This window comes from Ambystoma mexicanum, chromosome 6p (genome assembly GCF_040938575.1).
Source record: "Ambystoma mexicanum isolate Mex_15411 chromosome 6p, UKY_AmexF1_1, whole genome shotgun sequence".
Taxonomy (NCBI): Eukaryota; Metazoa; Chordata; class Amphibia; order Caudata; family Ambystomatidae; genus Ambystoma; species Ambystoma mexicanum.
Window position 1 is genome coordinate 21,017,926 of NC_090935.1, and position 25,026 is coordinate 21,042,951.

The following is a 25,026-nucleotide window of genomic DNA, read 5'->3' on the forward strand; positions in this document are numbered from 1 at the left end:
GATTAATAGTGATATACACACATTTAGGGTAACGAATGAGCAGAAAAGCTGAAGACAGTGTCAGCCCAAAAAGAATGAAGAAAAAGCCCTGACAACTACACGCACACTAAATGCACACGAACCAGGCCAAGCGTCAATGACCACAGAACCTCAAACGAAAGCAGAAGAGAAGATGAGCCTGCCTACTGAAAAACCATTCACAGGAAAGAATGAGAAAAAACGAGAAGAATTAAGAGAAAGGCCAACAAAAGCAGTCGTGTCAGAAGCCCTTAAGAAGAAAGAAGCGGCCTCAGAAAAACTCTCCGCAAGGACACAAATGTTAGTAGACCTTCTATTCCTGCACATAGCCAGAGCGAGAAAACGACAAGAGGAACTGAAGAAAAAAACGACAGAGACTGTATTATCCAGCACGCATATTCCAACACAAGGGACAAGTACCATGCCTAAAATACAGCCATATATCGGACCAGTGCTAAGCTGGTTGGCATGAGCAATTGCACACAGCAGAGAAAAGATGCATGAGGACCAGGAAAGAGCTGCCAGACTCTTGTCCAATGAAATGGTGCAGGTGAAGAAGCCTGCACCATGGGCCAGGATACCCGAGAACCCTCCAGCAAGAAAAAGCCATGCAGAGGCATTCAGAGATGTAGTTATAGCAAACTACAGGAAAACATTAGGAATCAAGAGACGCCTGCATGAAGATAATAATGAACTAAACGATTACCTGGACAGCACAGCACATCTAGGGAACAACATTTGGTACCAGCACATGAAAGAAGATGGAAGACGAAATTCAGAAGGAGAGTGCTTCGTTTGTGCACCTCTACCGTACAGCATGGCGAAATCCAAGATCTTTGTGGCTGTAGAAATTGATGTCCCGACAGCACCTTATCCGTCATATGTAGCAATGTGCAACACCAGTGGCCAGTTCATGGGAAGTGATGCCTCATTGATATGGGCAACTGAAACAGATTATCCCGATGAAGATGATTATGTTCAGGACATTAAGACAAGAAACAGAGCTCATACTAGGAATCACGTGTACAGGTACGAGAAACCTGAAGATAAAGGAGCAGGAATAAGATGGGAAGTAAACCCGAGACTGAACGTCCAAGGGAAAACTCCAGAAGAAGCTCAAATTTGGAAAAACAGAGGCCAAATGCAGATTTGGAGAACAGTGCTTTCACCAAACGAATGGGAAGAAGGAGTAGTGATCTGCCGAGCATGGACGGTCCTTGGAGCCTGCAAAGAAGCAATAGAAAACTCACAGAGATTGTGCAAACCTCTATGGCCGAAACTTACAAAATTACTGACATGGGTCGAACACAGAGGAGGACCCTTGCAGATAGTGCCACTAGAAAACCTGAAATTGTGCTTCAGGAACAATGGCACATGGTAGATGGGAGAGAATCAGAACTGCGGACTAATTTTTGAAGCTCCAGGAATGACTCATGGAACTGCAGTAATTATGGATCATTATTGGGCATGTGGATCCAAAGCATACATCAGACTGCCGAAAAACTGGGGAGGCCTATGCAAAATAGTGAATGTCCAAATTCCAGCACTAGTGATCCCGAAAGGTGACCTGAATATTGACAGTTTCCCCAAAAGCAGATGCTCACATGAGGAAGAGAAGATCTGTGGAACTGACAACTCGAGCAAAAAGAGAACATTATTTTTCTGGAAAATCAGAAAAAGCATTTCATGCAATCCCATATGAACATAGGCTGTTCAGCCTCACCTCATCAGTGTTTGCGACAATCCTCATGCCAGGATTCCAAGTTGGGGCAAATACTAAATGGTTACAGATAACCAGATGGGAGCAACTGCAAACCATCAACTTGAAAATAAAAGGATTCAATGCGATCAAGGAAGAGTTAAGAGCCATTCAACTGATGACTCTCCAGAACAGATATGTACTTGACATGATCACAGCTATGGATGGAGGAGTTTGTACAAAAATTGGAGAATCATGTTGCACATTTATACCTTCTCACGACGGAGAAAACGGAACTTTAACAGAGGCCATAGGTATGCTTACAAACCTACAGAACCAGATGATTAATGAAATCGACTAAGTTGATTATGACAGCTGGTTTGGATCACTGTTTTCATGGGTACCGCAATGGATGGCGGATGCATTCAAGTTCCTAGGAGCCCTGCTAGTAATGATAGTGCGTTTTGTGTTATCAAGATAATAATCTCGCAATGCCAGAAAACTGCGAAGAAAGCCATAGGGATGAAAATCATGACTGATGTCAAACCAGGATCGAAGCCCAGAGACCTAACTGATGATGAAATAAGAGACTTTGTGAAGGACAGTGAGCATGCGGCAGAAGGTACTAAGTTTCTGTATCCCAGAAACGCAGAAATTATGAAGGAAAATGGATCTATTGCAGCCCAAATGGACAATGTCAGCTAATGACATGGAATAAAGACGAACATGTAAGGACAGCAGGAAACCTGAAAGGAGCGATAAAAATATGAACTCCAAAGACACACTCCTTCAAACCATCATGTACCAACCCAGAAGATGAAGAAGAAATGGATACAGAAAAACCAAGTAAGATGAATCCAAAAGAGGAAGCGGAAGTGGTCGATAAACCGACCAGAGGGGGGAGTGTAGAGCATTCACACCGAGATGTGTGACGTATGATGAACAAATAAACCAGCAGAGAGCCGCATTAGGGCTCTGTCCAGTGCCTATCAGAAGAACAATACATATTGAAGTACCAACAACCAGACAACCATGGACAATAAGGTATCCATTGAGACAACCCTACCAGCAAATGACACGAAATGAAGATTGCTTAAACACTGTCCCACAAGAAACTCAACAGGCCTTAATTGAAGACGAATGGTGACGACACAAGGGCCCGGACAGACTCACTGATTAAAGAGACAACCAAAAGATGACACACAGAGACGAAACGCCATGAATAAGGATATCATGAATTTAGAAGGAGAGACAATGTTGAAATATAAAGAAACTTAAACTGTATAGCAGGATGAAGATATTCAACCAGCTAACGCCTGTACATATACTTGTAAACGCAAGAAGCTAAGAAAACAGTGCAGATTGCTATGCTTAGTAGAAGAATAGAGCGGTACTACTCGCCACCTATATATCTACCTCACCGAAGCACACTATATAAGTGCGAGTCCACTTTACACAAAAGCAGATTTAACTCAGGTTACAAACAGGACAGGATTCGTGTTCCAGCTAAAACAAGAAAAGACGGCAGAATCCAAACTCAGCAAGACAAGACACAATGACCTCCTGAAACGATTGAAGATACGAAGTAAACATACATTTGAATACGAAGAAGCCATATATAACGAAAATAAGTAGCCAGCAATGAAGCAAATGCATACATGCAGAAATTCACGGTAGATGAGCCACATAGAAGCTTGATGCAGTAGAAAATATAACATGAATAAGGCGGTCATGATGGAAAGATGGACGTCGGTTTCCATGTAATAGTAAGTGAAACGCTGCAGACTCATGTGCAAATAAGAATAACTAATGACAAAGAATCAAGGGTGCTGCAGCGAGAGGCAACTGCGAAGTACAAAGGGAGTTAACAATGATAAGCAACGTACGCAGGACATATTTCTCTTAGATTAAGTAAACGAGTGATCTGAGAAACCAGAGGGTATTCTCCCAAGTAGATCCCGGGAATCCCTTATTCAGGTGACCAGGGATGAACTTGCCCTCTCAGATCCCAACCCTAATGGTAGACGAGCAAGGGAGGATCACCTGGGTAGGGGAACCCGGGATTATGCTCAGGGGAATGCCCAAAGGGAGATGAGATATAATACTGAGGAAGAAGGTGAGGGGGACGAAGTCCCTGATGTTTATTGGTTATTCCACTTCTACCTCCCTTCCACCCAAAGAAGTTCCCTTAATAAAATCTAATCACGCCTATACCTCTGGTAAACCAGTTACACTTGGAGACTACCTCTCCCAGAATCCCTGTTTTCCTATGTCCTACCCAAATACCCCCAGTCATTCTACTTCCCGCCCCTCTGTTTATTATTTTCCACACTCTCAATCTGCTCAGATACAACACTACCATTCCCACAATTCCCCTTGTTCATTTCACGATAATAATCCCAGTCATTCCTGTTTGCTTCACAAACCCTACCAATCACACCCTTCTAAATTTACCATCCCCACTTTTGACACAAACACTTTCTTATCCCATGAAATATAGCAGACTAGCCAGCCCTAGAGGTGTTTACCTGACAAGTGCCCGACACAAGGGTTAGGCAAAGTCAGGCAACTGACCAGAATCACACACACCTGATGGCCCTTTCCTTTCCCCACAGGGATAAAAGATGGAGCACAAGAGCACAATACGAGCAAGGCAGACCGCACAACGTGAGAGCTAACTCAACACTGCAGTTCAATGGAGAAGAAAAACGGCGCATACCGAGAGGGTGATAAAGAGAGAAGCAACCTTTCCCTTTCCGACAAAGGCCTGTAAAACCTCCGCTGAAGGAATGGTAAAACAGCGAACAATAGCCAGCATCTGTTGCAGCAGATGTCAACAGTACACAAGAACCCCCCTCCTCTGATAACCAAGCCGGAGAGAGACGCTTGTCTCTGTGGTATCAAATTTGACTCCAAAGAGACAGAAAGCTAGAGTCCATAAGAAACCAAACTGTGTTGAATGAAAAGTAGCAAGCGGCTAATTGAACTGTGAAAGCATAAACAGCTATTGATGCTAGAAGGGGGAAAACCAGCAACAGAGGAGTCCGGCACCACGTGGGTGCTCACTCAAGAAACTCTTGGGTGATTACCCGATTGCTGCGACTACCATAATCAGAAGGCCTTGGGAAAGGGGAAAAGGTAGTCATACTGGGGTCTTGTAAAATTCTCTGTACAGTCGAAAGTTTTTGGCCGACAGATGATTGTCAAGAAAAGGTAAATGAACACTGCATCATAAGAGTTGAATGAAAAAGACAAGATTGACAAGAGTGAACCTGAAAGAGGGATGCCGATAAAGGGGGTGAAGTCTAAAGTCCCGAAATACAGTGTGTTGACAAGAGTGAACCCGGTCGACGGATGTCCACAGTGAACCGTTTAAAAAGACAATATGTGTAGCCAATATCACCAAGAAACCTGCATTGAAAGCCACAGTGAACCTGATCGAGGGAGGCAAACAGTCGAGTCTGATCTGAACCCGGAAGAGGGGGATCGAAGGGTGTGAAGCCAACACCCACCGACCAGTGAATGCAACAAAGTAAAGTACAAGATGGAAAGCCTTTGACTACATGCCATGCCAGAGTGAACCAAACAAAGAAAAGCTGATATTCAAGAGGGTCTGAGCCCGGAAGAGGAGGAACCCAGGGGTGGAGAACTATCACCCAGGAAAACCCAGAGATGAGCTCTAGAACTTTTTGTCAAACCTTTGTTCCGATACTTTGAACCTTGTGAGGCCCTTGAAAGCAGGAAAACATATCTATCGGAGGTCCTGGTATATTTAAGGAACTTTCCAGGGATCTACACCGGGAAGTGGGGGGATCCAAGGGTGAAGGGCATCACCCAAGGTGCATACAAAAAGGCATCAGCCGACGTGTGTAACAAAAGGAACTTTTGTTTATTATTTTGAAACTATCAGATCCTCAGAGGCAAGAGACTTTTTTTGTAGAAAAGAGACTTAACCACTGAAGGCCCCGATTGCTGAGAGCGGCACAGTTGGCTCGTTTTGGGAAGGCTCGAGCGTGTGCTCTGCTCCAGAATCCTACCTTATCCTGTGCTTAAAACGTGAGGAAGGGAGACGCATACTACCGCATCCTGACTTATTATTTGTGAACACTTCCTTCTTTTTAATTGCTAGGAAGAATCTTCAGTTTAGTGCTCAACTGCTCCCACCTTAGAGACCCCCAGCTCTTTTGCTGAACTTTGGGACGTTTTACTTTTAATTCTATGTGTTTTCTGTGTTTCTTTTGACTTTGGAGTCTGACAAACTCCATAGGCATCATCTTTGCATTGTGACACAGCACCTTCAGTGTAGTGGCATGGGGAAGTCTCCTAGATGTCCCCAATGCTTTAATACCTTCTCTTGGTGAAACTACTGTTTCCCAGAGCAGTGGAGTGAAACTGACTTTACTTATATTTTGTAACTTTCTAGACCCAGCACACACTATCTTACCATAGGGTGCTGGAGGGGTTACCTAGTATCCCCTTTGTCTAGTTTCTCATGTAACATTTTTATGTTACCCTTTCTAACATGGATGGCTGGTGGCAGTGGTTTACTTTTTACTACCATTGAGTGTTTTTACCGCGGGCTGTGTTCGCAGCTGCAGTAAGGCACCCATGAGTGCCCATTTTGTCAAATTGGCCCCGTCTTCTTTTTTTGCCATTTCTTGTTGGAAAGGTCCTTCTTGAGATTTACTCTGCAGGCCAAACCAGGTTTTGTCCCTTTGTTCATTTTGTCCTTGGCGGGATTCACGAGTGAAGCCTGCCTCTGGCTCCAGTATGTCTGGCAGCGGCAGGAAGTGAGGGAGGTGCCCGAAACTCCCTGTTCTTAATCCAATTGGTTACAGGAATACACCGAAAGGTGATTGGCCGGCTCCTGCTGTGTGATTGACAGCTAGGCTGAAATGAATGGGAGACAAGGCGAGGCTTTTTGGCTTGGAAGGCAGAACTTGTGACACCTACTCCAACTTCTGGACCGTTGGTTTGCTCGGTGAAGCCCTGCTGCTGTGCTGAAGCTCCGAATTCGCCTCGACTAGAGAAGCCCTGCAAGGACGACTTCTCCCTTTGAGTTGGTGGGACCAATCAACTCCAAAGTAAGCCCGTCTGGACATCCTTTCAGAGCTGGCTGTACTGCCACTGTGGTGCTGCTGGAAGCGAAATGCCAGGGAGAGGAACACCAGATTGTGGGCGTTGCTTTTAAGTCAGACCCGAGCACTAGGAAGATCCTCCGGACTTCCCTGATGCAGGGCTGACCAAGCCTGAGCCACCTCAACAGAGTGCAGGACCCCAGAAGCAAGGAAAGTCTGAAGTGGTATCCGAGAACCGCAGGGTTACTATTTGCTGTCAGACGCGAGGAGCTGAAACAACCAAGAACTGCTGAATAGAAGTTTGCCCATTGCTGCTGCTGATCTTCCTATTGCAGGGCAGGAGTCCCCAGACGTCCTCCCTCTTGTCCCCACAACTGAGGCTCAGGAACAACATGACCTGCAGAGCTGTACAGGAACAGAAGCCAGCTGGAACCATTTCTTCTAACCAGAGGTACTGTAAAGTCTAGGAGAACTTACCTCTTGTTGTCTAGCCTTGCTTGCTCTCAGTTGAGACCTGTCTTGGTTACCTTGCAGAGTTGCTAAAGCTTTGCCCCGGTAATGCACCCACCATCTGAGTTTATTGCCATCAGTTTTCTGGCACATTGTCTTGGGATACTAATAGTGTTTGCCATTTCTCAATTTCAGGAAAAACTACAAAACAAGATGTCCTACATGTCGCCCTTCTTCCTTTCCATGGTGGACATTTCAGTAAAGGAGATGTGTCGGCGAAGGAAGGAGGAGCGCAAGGTAACTCGGGAGAGGTTGGGGTGGGATGGAAATTGGGATTGGGGAAAGAGAGGATTGGAGTGCAGGGGCGCACTTAGCTGATTCCAGGCGAGGGAAGATGGTGGACTCCCGCTCCGCAGATGATCAGAGTGGGGGCTTTACTGTGTGGTAAAGCCCCCGTTCAGAGCCTCTAGATTGGCTGGGAGGCTGCCACAGCCCCCTCGCGGGATACTAATTTAAATATAATCCTTTTTAACATGTCACAAAGTTGTCCGATGACTTGTGACCGCGCCATCCTCATATTTCAGAAAGTACATGGAACACTTGCGTCATAACACTGGTTTGTGCACAACATGTTCTTGCAAGACATGTTTCCTTGCATTCCATCCCTCTGCTGCCTGACCTGCTTCCTGTTCTCCTTGAATTCCCTCCCTCTGCTGCCTGACCTGCTTCCTGTTCTCCTTGCAATCCATACTCTGCTGCTGGCCTGCTTCCTGTTCTGCCTGCATTCCATCCCTCTGCTGCCTGACCTGCTTCCTGATCTCCTTGCATTCCATCCCTCTGCTGCCTGACCTGCTTCCTGTTCTGCCTGCATTCCATCCATCTGCTGCCTGACCTGCTTCCTGTTCTCCTTGCATTCCATCCCTCTGCTGCCTGACCTGCTTCCTATTCTTCTTGCATTCCATCCCTCTGCTGCCTGACCTGCTTCCTGTTCTCCTTGCATTCCATCCCTCTGCTGCCTGGCCTGCTTCCTGTTCTGCCTGCATTCCATCCCTCTGCTGCCTGGCCTGCTTCCTGTTCTGCCTGCATTCCATCCCTCTGCTGCCTGACCTGCTTCCTATTCTCCTTGCATTCCATCCCTCTGCTGCCTGACCTGCTTCCTATTCTCCTTGCATTCCATCCCTCTGCTGCCTGACCTGCTTCCTATTCTCCTTGCATTCCATCCCTCTGCTGCCTGACCTGCTTCCTGATCTCCTTGCATTCCATCCCTCTGCTGCCTGACCTGCTTCCCGTTTCCTCTGCTGTGCCTTTTGGCTGACATTTGAGCATTCTTGTCTTGTCCTGCCCGGTAAACCTGGCTCCCTGGGTGAGTTCTCTGCTCCTAGTATGCGTGGCCAATCCGGTGGCCTATTGTACCTCCATACTTACCATCTGCTTATCCCAGACAATCTTTGCCTCCCAAACCAGTGCTTGCACTGTCTCTACATCTAGATAATTCTGGGAGGCTCTCACGTGGTGTGGGGAGCTGGCCCTCGACTCTCCCTGAGCCACTTTAGTCCAGGGACAGAAAGGGCATGGCTTCCTGCAACTGCATTAGACCCCAGGAATAGCCCAGCAACGCAGACTCTACCTCGAAAACAATGATCATGACATCAAACAAGATACGAGGCATGCATCACCAGAGTAACTCACTGCTCGACAGCAGTAGCCTACGCACCTCCCATGTTCAGTCACCAGAAGTCCTGTGGAAGCAAGGACCCTGGATACTTCCAGAATCTGCACACCCATTATGTGAACCCCATTTACCACCATCTGGTTAACATTTGCTCGTCAGACGAAACAGTAGATAATCTGGCCGTGGAGATCAGGACGTCCCCTAACTTTAAGCTACTAACAGCACAGAGCCCAGATCCGCTTTCCTTCACATATGATCACTCTATGCCCTGCATTTACCACCCAGGATCGGCACTTTGAACCTTCATCCCACCAGTGACATGGCTGTTGCAACAAACAACATTTTATAAAAATCCTGCAGACAACATCCCTGAAGGAAACTGTGTGAGGTATTCTACCTGTCGTAGCAGCTGCAGATTGCTGAAGTGCAGAAGAAGCTGTCTTCGGTTGTTGGACTTGCAACAATGCTGGATCTGGAAGAAACAGGTTTTAATTTGCTAAAAGGTTTAGACCTCACAACCTTAATTGAAGACAATAAATAGGCATTCATCATGTGGTGCATGCTGGGAAGAAGCCCCTCTTTATCTCAAAGGCTAGACCCATGTATACCATCATGAGATCAGCAAGGCAGTGGAGCATTCAATCTGCATGGACTATACAACTCCAGAAACCCCCATCAAACATCAGCAACGTCCCACGATTACTGTGGATGCCTTGCAGATAGACCTATGAACACTATGCGAAAACAAAAAACTGTTCTGTGAATACACCTACGCCGGTCACGAGATCTGTGACCTTATCTGGTGTGACATAGGCCCATAGACTTTCACCTTTACGCCAAGAAACCTGGAAACCTATGGAGAATCAACATATGACCTATACAAATATACAGATGCCTAACTATTCAGCCTTTTCTTAACCATTAGAATAGAACTTGTCCTGCCAGAAAATGTGCTTTTGTCCATCTCTAGCGGCAGTCCGAGGTCTTGCACGAGCACTACCAGACCCAATACTAGTAGCATGCACACTTGAGTTCAAAACGTTTTTCTTCTCTCGATGTTTAATTTTCCCATCACTGATCATCGATGGTCCATGCTACTTTAAATGATTTGAAACCTATTGGATCAGCCTTTCGAAGTACTTCCAAGATATATAGTTTACTGGCACATGCCAAACAGAGATTGGCATTCTTAAATGACTTATCCTGTCAAAGTGGGCTGATTACTCTACCACGTAGTCACTGTCTCAATTAAAAGCCTTCACTCCACAGTGATCATTTCTCTCTGCAGAGAGCTAAGCATCAGGACAACATATTTTTTCTAAACAAAGTAAACGACAAAATTCACATAAGCACAGTTGGGCTAGTAATTTGCGGAAAACCTTTATTTTACTAAGTGTGCTTCCAAATCAGGTGACTGATAACATAGTCTGCTTTATGATTAGTTCAAGTCTTTCTAGCAATCTAATGTAATGTGGATGGTTTACTATGGTTAGAAAACGTTTATACGCTTAAAACAAAATCCAAGTGTTCATAACTTTTATTGGCTAGAGCCAATTTAATTGAAGAGCAGATTTTTGCAAAAAAGGGGTCAGGAGTTATTGTTCTAGGGTAATCATCTCTCTCAGTTCTTATAAGGATTTGTTATTAGTCCATAGGGCCACTGTGTTTTTGACACGTTCACCCAGTTCTAAAGGAGATTCTCCCGGGTTTAATCTAATGGCCTGTAATTTCTGCCGATAAAAAGTGCAGGTCTGCCCCACTCTTTTTAACAACCTTTCCATTATGGAGAGAAAGGTGGCTCCCTGTGCAAGGTTAAGTAGCTGGTAGGAGGTTTGAAGTACACCTTTCAACAAAGGACCCAAATATAATCTTTTAAGGTTCTCTTCCCATCCCAGTTGTTCGGCCAGGCGTTATATGTTTAGAAACACATTTCCTAGATCTTCGCCTTCAATATATTGTTGAAGCACGCCACGTGGTAGTAAGGGTCTCGCTTGCAATTCAATTAATCTAGTTACATTTTCTTGGAGTCTATTTACGGCCTGAATCTGATGGGATACTAAGTGAGTGATGACATTGGCAAGGTCGGCCATCTCTTCTGGGGGTGTCAGGGTTCCTTCTGTGGTATACAAATCAGAAAAGAAACAACTGTCGACTCCCTCGGATACGGTTTAAAAATCCTCAGAGACTTCTGATTCCGAGTCTGTCGAAGGAGCGGACTATGGTAAATTAACTTCTAACCCTGCGACAGATGATGACTGGGTACCATGAAAAACAAAGGGCTTGGAGGGAGGGGCTTCAGAGCACTAGGTCTGATAAAAGAAAAGACTGGTCGAACATTTAGAATTATTTGGTCCCATGGTTGTAGGTTGTAAAGGGAGAGAGGAAGGGTGTCTAGCAACACTTGAGTTTTAAAGAACAGATCCCGTTGACCAGGTAGAACAAGTAGTTGAGAGGACAACACCTCTTTCAGTGTGGACACGCGGTCAGAGTCTAGGAGATCAATTATACTATTTTCCCCTTCTGGTGGTACCACACTTATTAGCATGGGTTTTAATTTTGATCAGTTGAATCAAATCTCACTCCGACACCAAATGTAAGGAACTCATGGTAGCAACAGTTAAGACAGACAAGTGATCACAGTTCAAGGGCGTTTATTAAACTGCATAATGGGCGAGATAAACACCTAATCTAAACCTAAATCTAAGATGGGAGCACGCTACGACCATGATATGTTATGTTACTTTGCATTTATATAGCACCTTATGTACCATTGGTATGATCTCAAGGCGCTGGTAGGTTGAACGCCCTCAGGAACCATAGTTCAAGTCAGGAGAGGGAGAGAGAGAGAGAGAGAGAGAGAGAGAGAGAGAGAGAGAGAGAGAGAGAGAGAGAGAGAGAGAGAGAGAGAGAGAGAGAGAGAGAGAGAGAGAGAGAGAGAGAGAGGAGAGGGAGAGAAGGAGCGTGTGAGCACCAGATGTGTGTGCAGCTGGTGTGGCAGTCGTATGATAGCTGCTTCTTAGCGGTAGGTGTGGTGGTTGGAAGATCATGAGTATGTGTTCATTCTGGCAGGGTGAAACCGAGACTGATTCTGGCTGCGTTAGGCCTGAGGAGAACGCCTAGGCTGGCAGGAGTATGTGGCAGGTGTTGGTATGGGAACAGCTATACCGAATGTGTCATAGTATCGCTGTATTCTAGTTGAGTAGTGGTGTTTAGGAGAGGGTAAGCGTGGTGATGAGATATGATGGTTTTCAGTAGGTGCAACCGTTGTGACTACTTCATGCATTCCATGCACTCCAACCGTTCCATGCACAATGTCCATTCCATGCCCTCTATCAGTTCCATGCATTCCATCCGTTGCATGTACTCCCTCAGTTCCATCATTCCTTCTAATCTATGCACTTCGTCTAATCCAGGCATTCATCCGTTACACCTACTTCATCTGTTCCAGCTGCCTCAACCCGTTCCAGCCGCCTCAACCCGTTCCAGCCGCCTCAACCCGTTCCACCCAATTCAAGCGCTCCACCCACGTCATCCGCTCCAACCACATCGTCCGCTCCACCCTCTTCGTACGCTCCACACACGTCAGCCACTCCACGCTCTTCGTCCGCGCCACGCTCTTCGTCCGCGCCACACTCGTCAGCCGCGCCACACTCGTCAGCCGCGCCACACTCGTCAGCCGCGCCACACTCGTCAGCCGCGCCACACTCGTCAGCCGCGCCACACTCGTCAGCCGCGCCACACTCGTCAGCCGCGCCACACTCGTCAGCCGCGCCACACTCGTCAGCCGCGCCACACTCTTCATCCGCGCCACACACTTCGTCCGTTCTATCGACGTTATCCGTCGCACGCACTCCATCCGACCGATGCACTCCATGCGTCCTGTGCACTTCATCCGTCCTGTGCATTCCATCCATCCATCTCATGCACTTGATTCATCTTTTCCATTCGTTTTGTTCATTCCTTGCACTCTGTCATTCCATGCCATCAATCAGTTCCATGCACTCTATCTATTCCGCGCACTCTATCCGTATCATGTACTCCATCATTTCCATCCTCTCGTCCGCCTTATTCCTCTCGTCCACTTTGTTCCTCTCGTCCATTTCATTTATTTCATCCATTTCCTTAATTTCATCCACTTCAATGCTTTCATCCAGTTTATTCCTTTCATCCACTTCACTTCTTTCATCTACTGCACTCGTTCTATTCAGTTTATCCATTTTAATTTACATTAGCGATTTTTAATTTTCGATTTCTTGCTCAGATCATGATGCTGGATTGTTATTTATGATATAGCAGCTTTGGGCTAAGGTCATTGATTGCTATTATCCAGTTTGAGTTAAGAGTCGATTTTAGGGGAAGAGCCATGTTTTCAGTAATTTGCGGAAAGACATGAGGTCCTCTGTGAGTCGGATGTGGCGTAGAAGTGCGTTCCACAGAGTGGGGGCAAGGACTGAGAATGACGATCCACCTAACCTGACTGAGTAGGTTTTTGGTATGACTAGGAGGCTGGCAGAGCTTGATATTAGAGTGCGTGGAGGATGGTAGGGTTTTAGTTTGTCTTGAAGATATTGAGGTCCGGTTTTATGCATTGCTCGGTGAGATATTGCATAAGGTTTTGAAGGTCACTCTTTGGGCAACTGGAACCAGTGCAGAATTTTGAGGGCTGGGGAGATGTAATCTCTTGGCCCAAGTGCTAGAAGCAGTTTGGCTGCGGCATTTTGTGCCCTTTGTAGTTTAGTCAGGTGGTACGCGTGGACTCCGAGAGGGGGTTAGCATAGTCCAGTCTTGACATAACAATTGATTGGACTGCGGAGAGTCTGTTGGGAAAGGAGAGGTATGGAAAAATGCACCTAAGAGTTTTAAGGTGGTAGTGGCAGGACTTAGAGACGTTGTTGACTTGGGAGAGAGGGTTAGGTCTGAGTCTAGGGTGCATCCAAGGTTTTTTACTGAGTTAGAGGGCGTCAGTGAGTTGCCCATGGTAGATGGCCAGGGTAGTGGGTATGGAAGAAGTTCGGAGTTTCCACATACCATGATTTCAGTTTTGGAGGCGTTTAGCAATAGGTGGTTTGTGGTCATCCAGTGATCTATGTCGAGGAGGCAGGAAGCGAGGTCGGGTTGGCAGTTGGGTTTTGAATTCAGGAGTTTTAGGATTACTTGTGTGTCATCAGCATAGTTGTAGCACAGGATAATGTGCGAGCGGATTATTGGTGGGAGGGTGGACATATAGAGGGTAAACAGGAGGGCTGATAGGCATGCTCCTTGTGGATATTATATGATATGATATGGCATTTATAACGCGCCTATACATGTTTCAAGGCGCGAAGAGGCAAGGGAGGGGGAATAAAGGGAAGACAGACAATGATCCTACTAGGCCAAGTGTCAATCAGATCTCGCAAGTGCATGGGAAGGGGGGAAAAAGGGAAAAGTGCGAGGAGGAAGGGAGAGGGGAAAGTGCAGTTCACAGGATAGTAGAATAAATGAGATAAATAAAATCAGCCGGCTAGTGGCAAGTGCAAGGTAAAGTACAGACATAAGTGCTGGTAGGGGGACTGTAGGGATACAGAAAACAGTCTCCAGGTGCAGGGGTTGCCAGGAAGGCAGTGCAGGTGGTCAATTGGCTGGGCCTGGGCCTGAGATCAGAAAGGGTGGCCAGGAACCCGTGCAGTTTCTGTCAGGAATTTAGCAGGGGAGAGAAAGCAGAAGCGACGAGGAAGGTTTTGGAGGTGCTTCCGGAACCGGAGATGGTTCTCCTCAAGTTTCAGGGAGGCAGGAACGCTGTTCCAGAGGGAGGCCCCTGCAGAAGAGAGATCTACCACCAACTCGTTGCTTGGAGAAACGACTGACCCTGAGGGAGTTGGTGGCGGACGAGAGACGAGCTCGAGAAGGAAGATATTTAGGAAGAGAGAGTTGAATATATTGCAGTCCCAGGCCCCAGAAGGCCTTGTGGACCATCAAATAATAATAATAAGGCTGTCCTGGTGGCGTCTTGTCAAATAAAAAGGGCCTATACTAAAAAACCTATTGCCAATCCTTACAACTAATTACAAAGTAGAGAGGGATAATATTCACAAGAAAAAAAGAAAGTGCTCGCCAAATGAAAAGTCAGGATGGTAGGACTAATGTCTCCGTTCCCCACGTTTTTAGCACGGGACAAGGTAAGACCTTCGAGCACAGCATACTCTTGGGCCTCGCCAGCAAGAGGTTACAGTTCCTTTCAACGATACCAGGACCTTCTGGGCCAAGTTTCTTTCCTGCAAAGTCTCTTGCCTTAGCAGGCCTGCTGTACGATAAACAAACATAAAGTAGTAGGCGGCAGAGTAGCAGTCTTGGCAGTCCACGCTGCCTATATCCTGTTTCTTGGCTGACAGTCTGTCTACCCTTTCTACAGTGAGCTTGGGGAGGAGCACGAACAAAAACCCCTTCCAGCCACGGAGCGGCCGCGGAGTAGGCAGCAGAGTAGCAGTCTTGGCAGTCCTGGCCGACATGGACGCCATAGACGCTGCATTGCCGACTCCTCAAACAGAAGGACGCTCGCTCAGAAGCTCAAAATCTAAAACTGACGAAATCACTTCAAGACATATGACCACGGCCCTGACGGGGATCTTCCAACAAGGAGCCAACAAAGTGACTGAAGTCCTGAGACCCCCGAGGGTGGAAAATTTATTTACGTCAAATAATCCTCTGAAGAAAAAGACGCAAGAGCCCTTAACGCTCTCTCAACCTGTTCCTAAGCATGGTGTTTACACCGAATATCCACCTGTTACGGTGGAACAAATCTACCATCATGAAGGAAATGAGCAAAGCTCACAAGCGGACTCTGAATTTGTACAAAAAGAACAACAAGCGGAGGAAGACTATGCAAAATCCAGGCGCCCTACCTCTTCTTTCTCCATGCTTGTCTGGCGAGGCTCTGCCGGCGGGAGTTCTTCCCGCGACCGAGGGTTCCACCCTGTCCGCCGGAGGGCGGCAGGTGTCGAGCGTGGGGAGCGGACCGCGAGCGGACGCGGAGGTGGCGGAGCGGCCACCGTCTCCAGGAGAGGGGCGCCGGAGTCAGGGCGCCCTGCGGGATTTGGGGGGGGTGACCCGCAGTCGGGGGAACTGGGGCCCGTCGGAGGAGGGGCCGAGTCTGCCCGGCTTGACTCCTCCCTCTCCCGGCTTGCTGGTGCTGACGCAACGTCCCTAAGAGTTTTGGCTGGTCGACATGGAGAGGAGAGAGCCGGTGGAGATGGGCGTGCCAGGCCCACGAGTTACCTACAACGCCGTCGCCCAGGTGCACGCCCCCCCCCTGGGATGGGGAGCGGACACCCATACGCTACCAGGATCGCAATTTGTGCAGGAATGACACCGCAGCTCAGAATAATGCCTGGAGGGATTCCGGACGATTAAGCAGTTGTTCTGTGGACTCACTATCTTCAAGCCCGAACCCAACCAAGCCTTTGGGAGAGAAGGGCCCCGGTCTAAAAGCATGGAAAAAAGCGCAGCGCCCCATTAAAAGACGACTTGGGGGTAAACCGAAGAAAGGATGTGTGGAGGGGAAAATACAAAATAAATGTCAAAATAAAGGGAGGCGTCAAAAGAATCTTAATGGCCTCACTCCTCGGAAAACAAAGCTACCCACCAAACCACACAAAGGAGAAATGGTGGAGACAAGGAAATCCAACCCCGCTCACACTCTAAATGACTTCTTTGGCAAACAGCTTAAACGCAAGTTCGACAGAATTAACGAAATCACAGACAGCAAAATGTTAGAGATTGTACATATCGTTGAATCTCCAGACATTCAACAAGCTGTGGACCCAGAGACTATTGCCACGCAATTTCCACTTGCTATATCAACTCCTGATCAGACTGGGCCGACAAGCTCCCAATTACTGCCTCATGTAGACTCACAATATTTGCAAACTCCTCTTACCCAAAATGATTCGCTCAATGAAAACGAGATGCTGGAGACGACGGATTCTACAAACAAAACAAAAGAACAATGTATCACAAAAGACTTAGAAACAGAGCGAGAAATAACATCTGTAAGCGCTGACCCTATTACAGACAGAGTGCTGTCAAAAAAATCTACCACCCAATATTTAGATCAAAATGTCTCGGTTAACGCATGCTCAACAGAGGAGAGAGGCGGTCTTAGAGCCAAACTAACTAAGGCACAAATCGAAGGGCCTATTGACTTAGACACATCTCAAGTAGATCTTCAAACAGTCTTTAACACAAAGACACCAACTTGTCAAAGAGAGCAAACATGCCCCTATACACGATCAGCAAGAAAGGACTCATATGTGCAAATGCAAGCTACGTCAAATTGTTCACCAAGGCTGAGCGAAGCCTTCTCTACAATGACCACAAACTCTCCGAAAAAGAAACCGGACATTTTTACAATCATGTCCTCAGTCACGATAGCACTCGCGCCGTTCATGAAACTCTACGAGTCCATAAACGACACTTTGAAGGACCACAGCACGCTAACAGCTATGATGCACACCAAACTTCTATACTTAGAGGGGTACATCACAGCTTTGGAAGCTAATACAGTATTAAAAACTGACTTGGCATCCTGGGGATCAAACACCCACAGTAAACCACCTACGGACATAACATTCCAATCAGTAGCTTGCCAAACATCAAAGGACTATGAAACAGATCCTAAAACTTCGAATCCAGCACATGTAGGCTTGGTTTTGAACACCACTATAGATAGCCAGTCAAGAGAGCATGCCATAAACACTGTATCCGTCAGCTCTTCGAGCAGCAAAAAGAAGATGGGAACTCAGAATAATCGGCTAATACCAAACAACTGTGTCAATAAAGAGATATTGACGGTGTTAACAACGATTCAGGGTACAAATCCTGTCGTACTTGAGACAGAGACTCCAAAAATCAAAGACTTGACAATTTTTGGGCAGTCAAAGAAAACAGTGAAAGATCAAGCGGTAAGGAAAAAGCAACTGGTTTTCTGCTTGCCTTCATTAGAAAATACTCATCGGAATAAGCCACCGCCGCCAACTACGAAAAGTTCTTCATCCAAAGATACAGAAACACGGAAATCTAATCCTCAAAGTTCTTTGAAGCCCTAAATAAGTCACCCTTTTGTAGATTTAACTACTGTAGAAAATCCCCCTGCATCTCCTAAAACAATAGAGGATTTTCAAGAGGACGAAGCTCTAATGAACCTAAGTCAACATTTTGACGACTCACCTAATGATAAAACGGATACAGCTTTCACCTTCTGTAACAACTCAGGTTTGGGGTCGCCAGCTCTGCAAAAAACAAGCTCGGCGGAAGATGAAAATGACGATAAACCTTTCTATACTTTGGAGGATAGACGAAATAAGATCTTAAACAGCAAAGAACAGAGTCCAACTGGGCAACTGTTCAAATTGCAGGAGAACCATCCAAAAGATTCCGAACGGAATGGTGCATCCAGAACGACTTCATCAAAATTTCATAAGTTGGCCGACAGTACTACTTCGAGAGACAACAAAAGTCCCAACCGCTCACGGAAGGAAAGTGATAACTGGTACAGGGAAGAGTATTTAGCTTGCAGAAGTAGGTGGACCAAAACCAACGAAACCCGAAGCAGAGGTAGAGAGGCAGTCCAAAGTAAGACGCTCCCTACATTTAAGCTGGAGCAACTGAGGGATAGTCGTGAATACGTCATTCTAAACAGAAGAACAGTTTTAAAACTCTTCAAATCTGTATCCATGCTCAACTCAATAAGAACAGAAGATTTAATTCGGGTGGAACCATCACACGAAGGTAAACAAGCAACAACTCTGCTTCATGTGACATCTAGGAGAGTGACACAAAAGCTGCGAGAGGCATCAGAAAAATTACTCAAATTAGGCTACGATTTAACAGATCTTACAACTTCCAAACGGAAACTAAGCCATCGATCTTTTTCACCCCCTGAACAGCATCGCTTTGAAAGGACAAAGAGAGATAGAAAACAAAGAACCTCAGTAAGCCCACCGACCATAGCCCCACACAGCGAGAAATATGATACAGTCTTTCCGACATCAGATCAACTGAAGCGGGATGGATGGCCCAAAGAGCCCTTAACAGACATTAAAAGAACATTAGTCAAGGGCCCAGTTCCATTGTCAACTGTTGAACAAGAACAAACACACCGAAACTCGTTAAAACAACTTTGGTCTTGGATTCCAAAGGCACTGTCAACAAACCGGAAATAGCAACCCCAGATACCACAGATATTTAACCAGGCTCTACCGGCAAAAGGAGAAAGAAAATCCATGAGACTAGCCTCATGGAATACCCAAGGTTTTGCCCACCTGATGGTGCCCGGCGAGGTGAATCTGGCAACTTTTGACATTTTGTGTCTCCAGGAAACATGGCTTATTGAGAAACCAACCTTAGATGGTTATGTAGTCGCTCATGCTGCGGCCGGCAAAGGAATTAGAGGACGTCCTTTTTCTGGCTTAATCACGGCAGTCCAGCTGGGAAATGGTATCATTATGAAAGACATCCTCACAGCATCTCTTTTTCTACTAACGGTGTCTGTTACATGGAACCAGCAAAATATGGACACCAGGCAGATCACAGCAGTACCAGTAATTATTATCAACACTTACTGGAATCCGGAGTCAATTTCAAATGCCAGTTTTCTTAAAATGCTCGAGAACGAAATAGACCGACTATACATCGTGCATCAGGCAGCCCACCTAGTAATATGTGGTGACCTAAATGCAATCTGTTCAAAAAAATATTCCTCTACACGGTCCACCTTGGCAGAAGATAGAGGTCGAGACTGGTTTACCCTGATGGATTCAAGAGAACTGGTAAATCTGGACTGTCTATTCGCAAACACAAGTCGGCTGCCAACTTGGGAAGGAAAAAAAATCAGCAGCAACAATTGATTACATCTTTGCCTCACGTACATTAATCCCGACAATGACTTACTTCGAAGTTGTCCATACCGCAGTAAGTGACCATAATCTTCTGGTGGCAACATGGACCGGACATCGCTCATTTCATCTAACCATAGATTCTGCTCTAGAAACGAATAACAGGAGAAACTGCCGGAAGTTAAGTGCCAGTAATATATCCAACCTTGCAACAATCTACTCCCTTTTGGGAGTTTCCAGCCAGACAAGCAATAAGTTAGACTACTGCCCTTTACTTATTCCATACAAAAAGGCGATGGCACGAACCTGGCCAAGCAAGGAAACTGGGTCTCATAAATATGACAAGATTTTGGTAGCCGAAAGAAGAAAAGTGAGATCAGCAAAAAGAGGGCTGGCCCGGGACAACAATTCATCCACTAGAAAAGCTTTTCTGATAGCATCAAGAATTTACAAATCATGGCTAAAAAAGCATCGACTTACCCTCTATCAAAATGATTCTGAAGAGATGTTAAAGCAGATCTGCGGGAAAAATGCCTGTAAATTCTGGTCACTGATTCGGTCAACTGACCGTCATTTAAACAACGTGCTAACTGTCTCTATAGCAGAAGTAGTATGTATAACCCATTACAAGCACGTATTTCAAGGAGTATCTCACGACCCTGCCTCTCATATCCAAGAAAACGAACATGGAGCCCACAGCAAAGAGATACCATGGGTAGAGCTCCATGATAGGCGGGACATTTTGGAGAAAATTCAAAAACTAAAAAACTCCAGAGCGCCGGGACCAGACGGCCTTTCCAATATGGAACTGAAAAAACATCCGGAGGAATGGTCGTCTTTTATCATTTATCAGTTTGGTACTTGAACGATGCGCCGAAACAAAGAGTCTTCCTGTCTCCTGGACGTCCTCAGTAGTTGTCCCGATATATAAAAAAGGCAACAGGGACAACCCCTCAAATTTGCACCCTATCGGTTTACTGGATGTGATTGGCAAAGTTTACGGCTCTCTATTTTAAGGCGATTTCAAAACTGGGCACGAGAATCAGAATGGGATGACCCCTTCCAGTCGGGTTTTAAGAAGAACATGGGCACCACAATAAACATCTTGACTCTCAGTATCCTAAAGGGAAAGGCGATGGCGCAAGGAAATCGACTTTACATGGCTTTTATAGATCTAAGCCAGGCTTTTGACCAAGTCGATAGACCGACCCTGTGGAAAAAACTGTGTGCTTGGAAATGCCCGAAAGAGATCCTGCAACCAATTATTTCATTACACAAAAATACCACGATGCAAGTACGACTTAACAACCAAGGGCTGCTATCGGCAGCGATACCGACAAATCGGGGAGTAAAACAGGGTTGCCCTTTGGCCCCAGCTCTTTTCCTGTCATATATGGGAGACTACAAAGATTCAGAACACGAAGTACGATCCTTTCCTCCACAACTAGGCAAGAGTAAAATTTCTAGACTGCTTTATGCTGACGATGTCATCCTACTGGATCAGACAGCTGTTGGTCTCCAGAGGCAATTGACCAACTTTGTGAAATACATTACCAATAATCATCTGGAGATTAACAAGTCTAAAACTAAAATATTGATTTTAGGAAAAAACAGAAACCTCGGACAAATTCAAATGGTACGTGGAGAGTGTACAGATTGAATAAGTGACCGAATTCAAATATCTAGGAGTTACGTTAGATAATTCAAAACAGGAAAAGGCGATGCAATCATTCTTACGATCAAAAATAAGAAGTCTGGGCGCCCAGGCACAGGCTGTGGACAGAAAATTTGGCCGCTTCTCTCTCGCACCAGTACTAAATTTCTATAAAGCAAAGGTTGTTACCGCCATCTCCTATGGAGCAGAAGCCATGCTATTTCTACCAAATTCGATATGGACGGAACTGGAAAGCTACTTCTGGCGAAAAGTTCTCAACCTTCCAACTTCTACTCCTATCTCGCTTATAAGACGAGAACTAAGTTTGTTGTCATTGAAGGGAGTAATAGAGCAAAACACCCTAATGCTCTACAGAAAGACTCTCTTAGAAGACCGTCCTAAAGTTCTCAATGCCATGTATGAAGAACAAATTGGTGCTCAATGTTCCCACTTAAACCGTTGGACAAAAGCTCAGGAGGAAAAACTGAAAGAGATCCAAAGCTTGCTAAAAGAACTACTAGAGAATCCTGTAAAAACACAAAAAAGATTAAATGAGCAAGACTGAATCCAAACCCTGGACACGGCAGCAGCATATAAATTGCAGGCTCACTTACCTCCACAGGCGTGGAAGCTTAACGAGACGCAGCCTTTCTTGGCAAAGTATCCAAACAAGAAACTTCGAAATCTATTTTTAAGGGCTCGACTGAACTTGCTTCCCACTAATGAAATCTTACGTATTAGAAGCCAGTCGGAATCCAACATTTGCAGATTTTGCAAAAATCAATCCGCGGTGGAGACCGTCCGACACCTTCTATTACTATGCCCAGCTGTTGATCATATCAGAAGACCTTACTTGGAAAAAATCTTCGCCTTGTCGTACATACAAGACAAAGATCTTTGGTGGTCTCGTTTGATAGGAGGAAAGAAAACATCTTGGGTATCGGCCACAGCAAAAATTTTGGACTTTGAACGCCTCCAAACGACAGAGGGACAATAGAGAAACTTTGCCTCCTTTGTTCTTTTGTCGTTCTCAGTTTCTTTTGTAAAAACCTTTGTAGGTTAAAAAAAAAAAATAAATAAAAAAAAAAAATAAAGTCCTTTTGTAATCCCTCATGTTGGGCGAATGCTCTTCACCACTTGAATCCCCCTCAGTTGGGCTCTGATCCTGCTTGTAAAGATAGCCCCTCCACCGCAAATCGGGTTCACTATGACCTTTCACTTAAAATCATAATTCAAAAAGTTTCAATGTCTTTTTCAACAAATAATCATTGTGGGCATCACTCTGCCTGCGGGTTCACACTTGTCACCACAATGTTCATAGGTGTGGTAACAAAATGCGTAATTCACTTCCCTTGGTTTTCCTGCCCCCATTAGGTTTTCCTCTTAGCCCCCGTCCAGTCTTCACACATTCACATTTCAATCAGTGTTCTCCAAAGTGTCAAAGACTTTCCAGTGTACGAGGAGTTTTGCTCGACCCTCATAGGACCACTTTGATACTTCTGTCCAGCCCCTCTTAAAGCTTCTTGGCTTCCGTAGTTTCAAAAAAACAAAAACACAACCGAAAAAAAAGGCTTCAGTTAGAGTCCTTCGAATGAGTGCCTTGCGACGCCTGACCACTCTGCTTCTGAACAGTTTACTGCGGTTTCTTTAAAGTTCATTTACACAAGTTCTTTGTTCAGTCACCGCCGGCAACCTTTGGCCCAGCAGAGTTCAGTTTTACCATCTGTCTTTCACAGGCTGTGCTGAACTGTCAGTTTTCTTGTATTGGGAGTCAAGGACGGCACCACAGTGGCAAGTGCCTCCTCCCACTTTGGCTATCAGCGCAGGGGAACCATGTGTGCGGCTGGCACCTGTCACACCACACGCCAGCTGGACTTCCTAGTCTTATGATTTCCTTTTCGGAGGCTTCACAGGTCTGAGTTGCCTTTCTCCTCCGTTTGAACTGCCGGTCTGGTGTCACTGTTTCCTTGTGCGTTCGGCCTTGCTCAAAGTGTGCTCTCGTGCACCGCCTTTTATCGCTGTGGGAAAGGGAAAGGGAATGGGCGGTCAGGTGTGCATAGTTATGGTCAATTGCCTGACTCTGCCTAACCCTTGTGTTGGGACATGTCAGGTAAACGGCTCTGGCATTAGTCGGTTGTCTTTCACAGTTTAGGAAAGTTTTTGTGTCAGAAAAGGGGGGGGTAGAGCTTCTAAGTATCCTGCGGGGTAGGATGGGGAAAAGGTGTTATAGGGAAGGGGTTACCACATCTCAACCATTAGTGTCCCACTTCCACTCTTGGAGGACCCCCTCCCCCAATCCAGGTGATCCTCCCGCACTGGTCTACCCCCAGGAACTGGATCCAATAGCGATGCCCATGTCCTGACCACCTGGATGACAGATCCCAGGGAATAAGCAGATTAGACCCCTTCAGGTTTCTCAGTGTGTGTGTGTATGCTTTCTTTCATTACTCATTTTATCATGAGACCACTATCTGAGGAAGTCTCTAGGACATAGACAGCTAATGCATATAGCATTTCAGCCTAATATTTTCAGTTAGTGCAATAAAAGGTATACAAACTGAGATTGTTTCTTTTTAAAACTGGACTAGCACAGCATCAAATATTTGATCAGAACTGACTTTGTGATAATGTAAACATTGGACAATAGCATTTACATATCATCTATAAGATGAAGGGCCTCTTAATTGATCAGAGCCTCTGAGTTGCCCAATAGAAGTGTTGTTTTGGGTGTACTTACCCCCTTCCCCTCCCCCAAACATATTTGTTGTAGTTATGAAAGATGACGCTAGTTGCTGGGCTTCAAAACACTCAAGGATAGCCTTAGCGCCCATATTCTGGTATTGTGATTAGGTTATCTGGTTTTGGCCTGAATGAAATGATTGAGATAAATTGATATTAGAAAGGGAAATTGTTCTTTCAGTCGAGTTGTTGGGGCTTGGCTTAAGTGATCCACTTTCGATGTTACCCAGTGGTCATAATTCCTACTACGAGGAGCTGAGGTAGTAAAGAATATGGAGAAGAGACATTTTCAAATATCGGAGCATGGATCACTGTAAGGAGCAACGTACCGCCATTTGAGACATCCAAATTTACAAGGAGGAAATGGGTGTGTGGTATAGTTACTACGGTCTAAGCCTAATCTGCTCCACAAAAGCTCCTAGGTACTCTACTACACGGCGCCTCATCTGCTCCTCCAGAAAATACATGCTCACCCTCCCTCCCTTTGGGTAGATGTCGATCTACAGTACAATCTTCCCTCTTGCGCTGATCTCTATGTAGTTGTGTAGATGCATGTGTTAAAGTAAGACTGAGGCACCAGTAATGAAACAGGTAGAAAACCGCCCATTCTTAAGGTCTAGATATTTTTCTGTGAGATAATACATTGATGGCACTCCTACGTTAGGTTTTTCAATGTATTCTTCTGCGTTGCTCTTACTCTTTGAATATATAACTTGCATTGCTGAAAACATTGAATCAAATAGATACCTAAAGGCAGACAACAATCCTATCGGGAGATAATGTGTAACATATAGTGTGACAGGTCCCAACAGAGATAACAAGGGGGGGCAACCGAAAAAGTCAGTGGC

The 25,026-nt window shown here is 45.7% G+C and overlaps 1 protein-coding gene across 4 annotated transcripts in view; it reads right to left on the minus strand.

Moving 5' to 3' along the window:
* Nucleotides 1-25,026, minus strand: part of LOC138511150 (zinc finger protein with KRAB and SCAN domains 7-like) — a 296,010-nt gene that overhangs the window by 59,041 nt on the left and 211,943 nt on the right. For 3 of the 4 annotated variants that reach the window (XM_069626652.1, XM_069626649.1, XM_069626651.1), the window contains one exon: nucleotides 9,315-9,389. The exons of the other annotated variant lie outside the window; for it this stretch is intronic. In XM_069626652.1, the coding sequence (XP_069482753.1) occupies nucleotides 9,315-9,389 (75 nt within the window). The remainder of the gene's footprint in view (nucleotides 1-9,314; nucleotides 9,390-25,026) is intronic. 4 annotated transcript variants of the gene reach the window in all.